This window comes from Hipposideros armiger, unplaced genomic scaffold, assembly GCF_001890085.2.
Source record: "Hipposideros armiger isolate ML-2016 unplaced genomic scaffold, ASM189008v1 scaffold_82, whole genome shotgun sequence".
Classification (NCBI taxonomy): Eukaryota; Metazoa; Chordata; class Mammalia; order Chiroptera; family Hipposideridae; genus Hipposideros; species Hipposideros armiger.
In genome coordinates, this window is record NW_017731432.1 from 2482222 (window position 1) to 2494495 (window position 12274).

Sequence of the window (12274 nt, forward strand, 5' to 3'; positions counted from 1 at the left end):
TGAAGAACAAAACAACAACTTGTCTACCTGTCTGTTCCCCTTCCCCGATTCCCAATGCTGTTCCCCTCCCCCCAATTCCCCAATAAAATCTTTAAAAAAAAGATCATCACATTATATACCTTAAACTTACACAACGTTATGTATCAACTATATTTCAATAAAGCTGAAAAACATACGTGAAAGTACATAAATGCATTGTTATGGATACAATTACGGATGTTATGAATTTACAATTATGGATATAAGAAAAGCTGTCAACACAGGCAGGAAGGGGTTTATCACATGTTGGGAGACAGCAAGCAAATTTGCTTGTCAGAAAGCACACGTGACAGTGCAGCTGGAGATAAAGGTAGTGAGTTAAAGAAGATGGCTAATTGGTGGGTGTCTTTGAAACCAATCTTCAATTTTACTCAGATTTGGAAAGTAAATGAGAGCAAGCTTTTCAGAAAGAGTGTTTTAGGATCAAAACATATAAAAGGGGATTTCCATGTACTCAGCTTGGGGGGAAAAGGAAACTGAGGGGCAAAGGTCCCTCAAACCTGGTTCCACCCAGAAGTTCCCTCGCTTTTAGGGAGGCGCCTCTTAGCTCTGTTCCTTTATCAGGGGCAGACAGGCAGGGTGTGCCTTGTTGGCGTATAGGGACAGCGAGAAGGGAGTCTGTAGGACAAACAGAGTGAGCCCCTGGCTGAGGGCTTCGGGAGTTAGCCTAAAAGACGAAATTTCCCAGGCCCACCTCCAGAGCCCTCCCTGCTAATTCTGCCTGATGTCTAATCTCCGTGAATGGACGGAGGGACTAGTCCCAGCTTGGAGACCCCAGCTCTGCTCGTGAGGGACAAAGAGCCCCCAATACCAAAGGTGGTAAGTCCTTCTCTCCCTCCTCTCTCTTTATTCTTTTTAGTCCTTTCACTTTCTCAGGATCCTCAGGTTTGTTGGAGAAACTATCCCCATTTTCTTTATTCACAAGAACATTTTAAAGGACAAAATGGGGCAATGGGAAAAGAGCACAAAAGTGGACAAGTGACAAGGGGGCTGGATGGGTTTTGTCTAAAGACTCTCACTTAGGTATTATTGTCATAGTTAATTACTACAGCTATCATTTATTTAGCCCTTACTATTAGCCAGCTCCTGTGCTGTGTGCTTCCCAGACTGATCTTTTGTAGATTTGCAGGGTCTTCTTAAATTGCTTAGCGTTAGCAAGGGAACTTCTGTTGCAATGTTTTTTCCTACACCCGGAAGTATCCACTGTTTAAAACTAGATTCTTGTTTTCTATCCTAAGCATCTTTTCCCTAAATTGTATCATACTATGCAGAGCTTTTCAATGTTATTGTTTAGGTTATAGTGAACATTTCCCAATGCTATTAAAGATTGTTCTAATCCTGTGATTATGAAATGCTATACAATATTTCACTGCAAGAATGTACCACAGATAGTTCATCATTCCCAGTTTAATGGATTTCTAGGTTGTTTCCAATTTTTCCTATTTTTTTTTAAAGATTTTATTGGGGAATTGGGGGAGGGGAACAGCGCTGGGGAATCTGGGGAAGGGGAACAGACAAGTTGCTGTCCTTTTGTTCTTCAGTCTAGTTGTGGAGAACGTCGCTTTACTGGCCCATGTTGGTATTATCATTGCGCTCTTCCTGGGTGAGGCAGATCGGTCGCTGGCCTCTGGACAGCCGCTCACGGCGGCTCTTGACAGCTCACACCAGCTGCCAGCCACTCACACTGGCTGCCGGCCACACACATAGTAGCTTATGGCAGCCCACTGCAGCAGGGGCTGCAGCCTACGCCATAGCCAGCGACTCACAGCATCCCAGCTCCAGGTTGAGCTGTTGTTCACCATCTTAGCTGTAGAGGGCAGTGTCACTGGCCCTCATGTGGGATCCGAACCAGGGCCCTGCTGCACAGAGCTGGCGTCCCAAGCCAGCTCTTAACCAACGCACCACTCAGCTGGCCCTCCTATTTTCCCTTTTTGTAAATAACTTTGTGATGAGCCCTGTCACCATCAAATCCTTTTGCACATCTTTATTTCAGTAGGATTCTTTTCTGGAAGTAAAATTACTGGATTCAAACTTCTGTATATTTGTAAACCATTTGATACTTATTGCTACATTATCCTTGTGAAAGTTGTTTAGCAATGGGCAAGAGAGTCAGTTTGTCTGCATGTGTGGTAACTCTGGGTGTTATTTTTCTCTAATATTTGATCATTTGAAGGAAGACAAATCATATCTAACTAGGGTCTTAATTTGCATTTCTCTGATGACCAGAGAGTTAAAGTCCTGTTTCTGATGTCATCCTCTTCTGGGTTTGTCTGCTCCAATGGCTGCTTTCCATTAATCAGTAACTTGGTGACGTGCTTCAAGGAGACTCCCTCCTAAAGCTACCTCAATTGTCCTCATTACACAAGAGTGACAATCTGATGGAAGGACTTCATTTGCTCTTTTATCCTTAGAATCTGGTGCAAATCTTTTCACATATATTTTCTATGAATCCTCACTATAGCTCTATCTATGGGGTAGGTACTGTTATTAACTTCCTTTCATGTGTGAATGAGAGAAGTGGGGGAGTAAACTAGCCTAAGGTCACACAGCTAGTTAATGGCAGAGTCAGGGCTTGGTCCCAGGCTGACTCTAGAGCCCGTCCTCTTAATCACTTAATATATTATCTGAATCTAGGAAGATGGGGCCTTGGTGAGGGGGATCCTCTTATTTTATTTCAGGCAGCCCTGATTCATTTTGGAGCTTTGTGTCATTCTGGGCATGTCTACTCAGGATGTGTTTCAAAAGCACCTTCTAACTGAGGGTTTGGGGGTTTGGGGGGTAACTCCAGGGGACCCTGGGCTCTGCCTACGTCCATCTCCAATTATAATTGATAAGGTAGAGAGCTTTCCTCATTTACCTAACTTTTCTTGTTCAGTTTCTGAGTAGCTGGCAACCTGAAGGAAAGTGGGTGGGATAGAGGCAAACAAAACAAAACAAAACAAAAAACCCACCCCAAAACAAAAACATCCTTACTGTAATCCTAACCTCACTGTGTCCAAGTGTCATGTTGCCATTTGTAACACTGGGACATTAGAGGAGTGTGTTATATGCATCATGATTAAAAAACAAAAACAACCCTTAAGCCAGTGTGCTGTTTGCCACGAGAAAAACAGAATTGGAAATGTGTGCAAAGCTTAAGTCCATCTTCAGTTTCCCGACCTCTTTTTGAAAGCCCCACCTCCACCAAGCCCCATCTTTGCCCTATTCCAAGACCTTCAGGGACCTGGCCTGATGATGTCTACAGAAGCCCTCCTCTTGGGAAAGTATTTGAAATCTTGGAGAGAATTCAAAAGACTTTATCTCTTCCTCAAGTGTTTTTACATTTAAACTCCTTCCCCAATGATGGCATGAAAGATTTGTTTCCTGCTATAGGAATTCCAGGCAGTCAAGTCCGTGGGGAAAGAGTTTTCCAGTTGGGAATCCTGTAGGGTCTCCCTGTGGTTGATGCACTTAGGGCCCCACACCTCCCAGGGATAACTGTCCTCTTTTATTTTAGTTACAATAATGACAACAGTAGCACAATTATCGAACGCTTGTTCTGCTGGGCATTTGTGGCAAGTGCTTTACAAGCGTTATCTCCTTAGTCACCTGTGAAGAAGGCTGCGCCTTGCCAGGTTAAGACCTGGAGGCCCACCCACAGATGTTATTGAACAGCAGAACTAGTACATGGATGAGCTGAGACTTGAACCCAGGTCCTTCTAACTCCAGACCTGAGTGTGTAGGATCAGTGCCTTCATGATGAAATGGAGGGGCCTCCCTGCCTTGGTTTTTTGTTTCTCAAGAGTCAAACTGGAAAGGCTGTCAGGGAAGAGCTCCAGGCCACATTGAGGGGGGAAGATTGGTTTGTAACAGGCACCTCTCAAGCCTGGCCTGGGACACTAAAAGCAGAAAGAGGCCAGTGCTCTGGTGTTTACCAGATTAGCTCTGGGTGTAAGTTCTCATCCTTCCAGACTCCTCCCTATGCCTTCTATATCACACTCAGTGTCTCACCCTTGGGCCTCACTCACCTCATCTCCACCATCGTCCTCTCTCATGGCATTTATAGGCCATGATGCCAGCCTCCGGGTTGAGTCCTTACCTCCTTCAGTCCTCACAATCATCCTCCAAGGAGTCATAGTTAGTGTGCCCATTTTAAAGATGGAGAAACAGAGTCTCAGGGGCTTTAAGTCACAATGTCACACGAAGGTGACAATTGGGATTTGAACCCTGGTCTGTGTGATTCCAGAACCCATGCTGTGTGTGCAGCCTCCATTCCTGTCCCACCTCCTAGGTTGTACACTTTCTCACATCAAGCTCACCAACTCTCTCTGGCGTCTGTCTCCCCATGTCTGTCCTCTTAGTTCAGATGGAGACGGCAAGTTCCTCTGACTCCTGGCTCTCCAGTTGCCTTTTCACACTGGTCTGCCTCCAGCTGCCCGTGCACGTGTCAGGTAGGAGTTCCCGAACCTCTTTTCCCCGCCTGGGACATCTGACCAAGGAATCCCGAGAATCAGGAGGCCTGGCCAGAGACCAATCCTTTCCAATGTCCTTCCCAGGCGCTCTCTTTCCCCAAGATATCTCCTGCTTCCTCCCTCGCCAAGCTCTCGCTCTCCCACCCCGCCAGACAGCGTTGTCCCTTTTTTGTCTGCACCGCAGGGGACCGCAGCAAGCTCCACCTTGCCCCGCTAGGGAGCACAGCGAGGCTGCTCTGCCCTTTATCCTTGTGGTCGGTCGCGATGCTCAAGGAGGTGCGGTGGCTGCGGTCCCCGCTCCGGGGACGCTCCCAGGTGGTTCACGTGTTCCGGGATGGGAAAGACCTTGAGGAACAAGTGATGCCGGAATATAAGGGAAGGACGGCGCTGTTGAGAAACAACCAAGAGGACAGTGTCACACTGGAGATCCGTGACGTCAGGCTGGAGGACCAAGGGCAATACCAATGTCAGGTCCAAATTGGAAACCTGAGTCGAGTGGGCACCGTGAACCTACAGGTTGCAGGTTAGTTAATCTTAGAAGGGACTGACTTATAGGATGCCATTACTGGCAGGAATGGATTTGGAAGGTATTAGGATGCAGCCAGAAATTGTCTTATCCCTTTGTGAGGAGCTTGGAAGGGTGGAGGTGGGGAGAGGGCAGGCACTCGAGTGCCATTAACAGCCACCCACCACCCTCACCCCCTCACCCCCTCACCAGGGGAGACTGTGGGATGGGGAAGAGGGTTCTGGCAGGGGACCACTGCGTTGCTGACGTGCTGCCAGGAGGCTCTCCTTTCCAGTTCTAGGCTCTGAGCCTTACATCCACGTGAAGGGTTACAAGGCTGGATGGATCCAGCTGCTGTGCAGTTCGGTGGGATGGTTCCCAAAGCCTTGGGCCCAGTGGAGAGACCCTCAAGGCAGGGTGCTTCCATCCGAGCTGGAGACCTCTTCCCCAGACGACGCTGGGCTCTTCCAAACAGTGGTGTCCAGCAGGGTCAGGGACAGCGCTGTGGGCAACGTGTCCTGCACCATCCGCAACATGGACCTTGGCCAAGAGAAGACCACAGCCATGTTCATAGCAGGTAAAAGCTGGGGCGGAAAACAGGCTCGAAGCCCCTTGTGGTTCCAGAGGAAACTCTTACCCTAGTGGAAACTTTATAAAGAATTTTTGAATTTTTCAAATACTAAGAATGACACATGTTTACTGTAGAAAACCTGGAAAACATGCAGAACATTTTAAAGAAACCAACCAACCAAACAAACAAACAAAAAACCAACCAGCGGGAAGGGGGAGGCTATGATCTCATAAACTAGATAGAACCACTGCTAACATTTTAGAATATTTCTTTCAAGACTCTTGCATGCATGCATCTCTGAGTGTACATTGTTATGTATATGTAGTCTTCTGCCTAGGGTTTTTTTTCCCCCTTTCTTCTTACAATGTCATGAGCATTTTTTGGCCCATGTCCTTAAGTAGTTCTCTACAACATGATTTTGAAATACTATGAAACACGTAATATTTCATTGTGTGGTTATAGCATAATAAAATCAATCAAAGCCCTATTTCTGGACATCAGAATGGTTTCCATTTTTCTCTAATTAATGGTGCAATGAACATCTTTGCACATATTTTGGGAAGTGATTCGGATTATTTTCTTAGAATGCATTTCTAGAAGTAGAATTAATGGGTCAAAGGGTTATGAACTTTATAAAGACCCTTGAAACGTGGAACTATGTGGCAGAGAAGGGTGGTTTTAGAGCCAAGAATGATAGAGTGTGGCCTGGGGTCCTGGGTGGGGAGGGGTCATGGACCGCTGCTAATCCCTTCCTTCTTTTCTCTCTCTGTCCCTGTCTCTTCTCTTACTACTAACTCTGCCTCCCACTAGTGCTAAACGCTTTACATCCTCCTCTCTTTAAATCTCCCAACAACCCGACGGGACAGGGGTTACTATGACTCCCATTTTGCAGGCGGCAAACCAGGCTTGGAGAGGCTCAGCCTCGTGCCTAGGGTCTCACAGCGGATGAGCGAGGACTCACAGCCAGCTCAGGCTCTCCACCACTTGTCATAGTGCCTCCACTGCTCTTTTTTTCTTTTTCTTTTTTTTTTTTTTTAAGATTTTTATTGGGTAATTGGGGGATGGGAACAGTGCTGGGGAATTAGGGGAAGGGGAACAGACAAGTTGCTGTCGCCTTGTTCTTCAATCCAGTTGTGGAGGACGCTGCTTCACTGGCCCAAGTTGGCACCATCATTGCGCTCTTCCCTGGCGAGGCAGATCAGTCGCTGGCTTCTGGACGGCCGCTCACTGCGGCTGCTGGCCGCTCACGCTGGCTGCTGGCTACACATGGTAGCCCATNCTGGCTGCTGGCTACACATGGTAGCCCATGGCAACCCACCGCCATAGGGACTGCAGCCTACGCCGTCGCCAGCAACTCACGGCAGCCCAGCTCCAGGTTGAGCTGTTGTTCAGCATCCTAGCTGTAGAGGGCAGTGTCACTGGCCCTCATATGTGGGATCCGAACCGGGGCCCTCTGGCATCCCAAGCGAGTTTTTAACCATCGCGCCACTTGGCCGGCCCTCTTTTTTTCTTTATTTCGTCTTTCCTTTCTCCTTTCTCTCCTGCCTAGGCTTTAGGCCTGCGGCTGTAGCGCACATATAAGTAGTGTTGTCCCTGCTTGATAGGGCTCAGGGCAAAGGGGTTGCTGACTGCTGTTCCACAGCAGAGTGAGGATTAATACGGGGGAGGCAGGTGGTGCTCATGAGAAGACTACCGGTGATTATTGAGGAAGCACCTCCAATTCTCCAAAGAAGCTGGATAATTTTTCCATTGAATTCTAGGGCAAGATGAGGCTGTGGTTCAGAAGCTGAGTTTAACCCATTGTCTTTAGGCAGGACCATCGAAACCACTCCTGAGAGATGAACATCTCACTTTAAAGTCATACTTGGGTCATCCAGGGTTTGAGTTACTGAGAGAAACAAAGAGCCTCACCCATCTTGGCTGGAGGTCTTTCTCCCTAGTGGTGATGGAGACAATTGGGATGTGCCTGAGCCCTCGTCCATCTGAGCTGGGGCCCTTGGCCTGGGAGAAGCTCTGAGATACCTCCTGAGAAGGGTCATTGGTGGTTTTGTTTCAGCCCCATCTCCAGAGAGGGTCTCCTCCTCAGTAGTGGTTCTGGCTGTGAGCCTGTCGGTCCTGGGGCTTCTCTTTGTGATGAGCACTTGCCTCAACTGGAAGCAAAGAAAATCAAAAGGTAACTAAGTGGTAAGGGAGCCTGGCTTGGAAGGAAGTGGGACTGTGGCTTTTGTAGAAAAGGCCTGGGAGGAGGGAAACATTGACGTACTGGTTATCCATAGGTTGGAGACTCTTCAAGTTGGCTGGGAGAAAACTGGGAGAGCCACGCTCTGGGGACTCGCATTGCAGAGAGGATCAAAGAAAGTGCATATTACAGATCTTCCCCGGGAAGATCTGTGAATTCTCATCTTTTGAACAATTCTAATTAATTGATCATGCCAATCTTCTCATTAATTAGGGAATCCAGTTCTATCCATTGGATAAACATGGTTGCATTTCGCAGGGTCTCAGCACCTTGAAAGACACATATTCCAATACTCCTTCCCCCCTCTCATGGTTTGAAGACCCTTTAATACTCTCCAGTGGTCACACACCCACAGTGACAAGGAGCAAAGTCCTACTCAGGGAGCTTGTTGTCCTTGGACAACTCCACCTGTTAGAAAAAGCCCTTCCTTAAGCTGAGCTGACAGCTCTCTCTCTCTTCCTTCTAGAGAAGCTTCTCTATGAACAAGTGATGGAGGTAGGTAAGTGTCCTGAGATGGGTGGGGATGTGTTCTCTGTTTTGTTCATTTTTGTGTGTCCTCAGTGCCCACTAATCTAAATTCTGTACCTGAAAAATCCCAACATCTGCTGTCTTTGGTGGCAGCGGTTGGGGGTGGGGTTGGGGGAGGGTCCCATACCTGCCGTTTGGTCTTTGCTGACTCTTGTAATATTTGCCTTCCATATGTTTGGTGATTTTTGTCTGTGCACTCATTGCTTGATCTTATTCTTGGGAGTTATGTAGGTCTAACGGGGGGGGGTAGCTTTTATTCATTCAACAAATAATTGATAATTGTCTACTAAGTGCCGTGGACTATACTAGGTGCTGGGGACACAATGGTGAGTAAAAACGGACACAGTTCTTGCCTTTCCGGAGCTTCCAGTCCAGTCAAGGAGGGATACATAAATTAAATAATCACACAAATAAATGTCAAACTACGACTGTACAAATGGAAGTTCTGGGGGCTGTGAAGACTATGACCAAGCTTTAGGGACAGGAGCGGCGTCCCCAGGGAAAGCGATGTTTGATCTGGTGGACAGGCAGGCGTGGGGGAAGAGGGAACAGAAAACCATCCACAGCAAAAAGAACAGCTTGAGAAAGAAACACAGTGCAGGAGAGAGGGGACAGGTGACAAGGGACGAAGCTGCAGAGTTAGGCAGGGGCCAAGCTGGGCGAGGCCTTGTAGATCATGTGAAGGATTTTAGTCTTTCTCCTCAGGGCAGCGGTAAAGCAGTGAACGGGGATATCTCGATCACTGTTGTGCTTCGAAAAGCTCTCTGGCTGCGGTGTTGAGAAGAGACCAGAAGGAACAAGACAGGATATGGGAGCAATTTGGGGCACTCTGTGCGTTATCCAGAGGAGAGATGATGAGGGCCTGGGTCAGGGCGGTGGAGGTGGTGATAGGGGTGGGCAGGTTCACGAGCAGGGGAAATCAGTAGGAATCAGGGCCCTTCAAGGTGACGGCACAGAATCTTAAGTTCTTTTGCTTTTCTTCCTCCAGAAAATCTTCTCTCAGACCATGCAAAAGAAAAAGGTAATTATATGTATAGAATAAGGGACAGGGAACAAGTAACATATTCTTTCTCCCTCTACATAAATGCTGACCGTCTATTATTATACATACATTATATGTGTGTACACACATATCCTCCATTAATATTACTGGGATTTATCTTTCAGTACAAAGAGGTGACAGGATTGGTGGCAGTGGGTGAGGGGATGCTCATCGTAAAAAATGATAGGTCTCGATTATCATGAGCTGCCCTCATCAGCTTCACCAATCATCTAAAAAGAAGGTCTATATTCTATTTTAAAATGTATGAATATGCTCATGTGGGATGTATGAGAATCTCAAGGCTCCATACAGCCTCTGCATTGAAAGAGGTAGTGTGACGCATGGGAATGTCACAGGCTCCAGAGTCAGAGACACCTGGTTCAGGTCATCTGCCACTTACTGACCTTGGATAAGCTACGTTACTCCTCTGAGCTTTGGTTCCCTCATCTGTAAAAAGGGATTAAAAAATCCCTTCACCTGATTGCTTTCAGGATTAAAAGAGACAACTTGAAAAAAGAAAAAAGCAACTCCTATTACAGTGTCTGGAACTCCTTTCCCTTATTGCCATTCTGCCTTTATTAATTGAATGTTTGGAGGGTAAATGTTAGACACCTAGGGTACAAAAAAAGAGGCAGGGGCTCTGCCTTTTGAAAGTGTAGCATGGAAGGCAAATTACTGGCTCAGAAATGGTTCCACACGCCATGATTTGGGCGTCTCCTCTTTTCCTCCCTTATATCTCTAATCAGTGGGTGAAAGTGTGGGGGTGCACATCGCAGGGACACTGTGGCCATTCTGTCCAAGAGCAGAAGACACAGTGGCACAGAGGCGAAGGCCTCTGACTAGGAGTCAGACAGACTTGGGCTTGAATCCTACTTCCTTGGTGACTTATTAATTGGATGACCTGGGCAAATGTCCGTGTCCCTGTGAGCCTCAGACCACCGCTCTGTAGAATGGGGATAATAATTATATGCACCTCACACTGTTGAGGATTCAGTGCCTACCTCGTTACAGCAGGACATAATAAATGAAGACTTCTGGTAGTGGGAATGGTAAAAAATAAACCATAAGCTCCTTTGGCTTATTGCCCCAATGCCTACTGCCTAACACATGCCCAGCCCTTAACATAAGGCCCTGGCAGGGGACTCAAATGTGTAACTTCAATTCTCTGGCAGAGCCAATGCTAAGGGAAAATGTGGGCCAGGAGCTCCCTCTAGAGAAACCACAAGTACTCCCCGGAAGCATAGGAAGCATACACATATGTCCCCAAACCTTCTGGAATCCCCTACTCTGTGAATCTCGCCACAGGACTTTAGGGGAGTTGCTCTAGAGAATAATAAAGCCATGTCAACCAGTCAATGCCTGGCCTTTAGCTGGATTTGACTGTAGATATTATAAATGGTAGGTTATAAAAGGGCATTAAGGCATACACTTATGTGCACACAGTTGCAAACCTACAGAAATACAGACAGCAGAAATGAAACCAGACAAAAAGGGAAGAGGAGGGAGGAACCACAGACCTGGGCATCGGGAAAGTGGCACCAGCACCACCGGATTCCCCTGTCTGCCCTTTGGAAGATGTGACTGGACTAGGGGCTGATGGGAACGTCATCCTTTCCATGGTGGGTGGGGGCAATGGAGTGGTAAGATGAGCCTTCCTAGGCTCAGGGATAAAGCAGAGCATCTGCTCACTCGTGCCTCTTTCTCTGTTTTTTAGGAAGGCTCCATAAAGCCCTCAGTAAGTTCTGCTTCTCATCTGTGGCACCAACTTCCGTCTGCAGACATCTTTGCTATAGGATGGGTGTCTCAGTTTCACTTTTTCACTTCCCTGGGCAGAGGAGAGGGGGCAAGGGTACTTCAAGCCGTGGGGTTGGGGATATCTTGGCTCTCAAAAGCCTCTTTTCTCAAATATTCCATGGTTCTGTTTCCTGCACAACTCTTCCCTAGTTTCTAAATGGGAACTGTTTAACCAAGAAAAGATGTAGCTCCCTGGAAGCCATCTGGAAGACCCCTTTATCACGAGGCATGACATTCCCTTAGGTGGGGTCTAAAGTGGACGGATCCTCATTAAACAGAGCATGTGGAGTAGTGCTTCTCCACCATCTCATGTATGAGAACCTCTTTATAACAAAAACAAATCTTGGGACATGTGACGTTTTATTGTACATCGAGAAACCATGCATAAGAAAATCTAATAGGAATTCATTGATAGTTTTCAATGAATTTATATTCCCTCACAACATCTACATACTTTATGTTGCCATTGCCTGGATGCATGAGATGTGTTATTTATTCAGTCTGCAGATCAGGTTTGGCTCAGTTAAGAATTTGCTGACCCTCTGCAGTATCGCTGGGGACCCCGGGCTCACGACTGGGAGCCATTGCTATTGCAAGCACCGTCATGGGGAAGTTCAGGGTATTGCTAGTGAGCATATGGTATAGGAATTTGATTGGGACGAGTGTGGAGTATTATGGGAATGTGGAAGCCCTTGTTCTCATTTGTCACATGGTTTTTATTCCTTAGAGAAACTCCGGAGCGAACTGAGTAAGTTTCCTATGTTCTTACAACTTCCTTACCAACTTCTCTCCTGTCGATTCCATATTTCCAGTGATAGTTCACACCTCTTGTTTCTTTTTTTTTATAGAGTTGAAAAGAGCTGCAGCTAACTCAGGTGAGATGCACTGTCTTGGCACTTGAGCCGCACCCTCAGAGTTCTCCATCTCCCCATCACTTTAATAATCCCTTTAATGTCTTTCAGGCTGGAGAAGGGCCCGGCTACACTTTGGTAAGTTACATCAGTCAAATCGATTCGCATTTCAGAGCCCAGGGCTCTGTTCCTTTGGAAAGCAGACTATCTTTCTTTTATTTTTATCAACTCTGTTTATTGACTTAGCACATTTT

The 12274-nt window shown here is 46.9% G+C and overlaps 1 protein-coding gene across 2 annotated transcripts in view; it reads left to right on the plus strand.

Moving 5' to 3' along the window:
• Positions 1 to 701: 701 nt before the first annotated feature.
• Positions 702 to 12274, plus strand: part of ERMAP (erythroblast membrane associated protein (Scianna blood group)) — a 15823-nt gene continuing 4250 nt past the window's right edge. The window contains exons 1-11 of one of the 2 annotated variants that reach the window (XM_019643711.1): positions 702 to 858; positions 4385 to 4469; positions 4675 to 5013; positions 5291 to 5572; positions 7623 to 7739; positions 8272 to 8304; positions 9322 to 9354; positions 11090 to 11110; positions 11897 to 11917; positions 12018 to 12044; positions 12132 to 12158. In XM_019643711.1, coding sequence (XP_019499256.1) covers positions 781 to 858; positions 4385 to 4469; positions 4675 to 5013; positions 5291 to 5572; positions 7623 to 7739; positions 8272 to 8304; positions 9322 to 9354; positions 11090 to 11110; positions 11897 to 11917; positions 12018 to 12044; positions 12132 to 12158 — 1063 coding nt within the window. In that variant the 5' untranslated portion in view covers positions 702 to 780. Of the gene's footprint in view, positions 859 to 4379; positions 4470 to 4674; positions 5014 to 5290; positions 5573 to 7622; positions 7740 to 8271; positions 8305 to 9321; positions 9355 to 11089; positions 11111 to 11896; positions 11918 to 12017; positions 12045 to 12131; positions 12159 to 12274 lie in introns of both variants that reach the window. The other variant, XM_019643712.1, reaches the window with a different exon arrangement.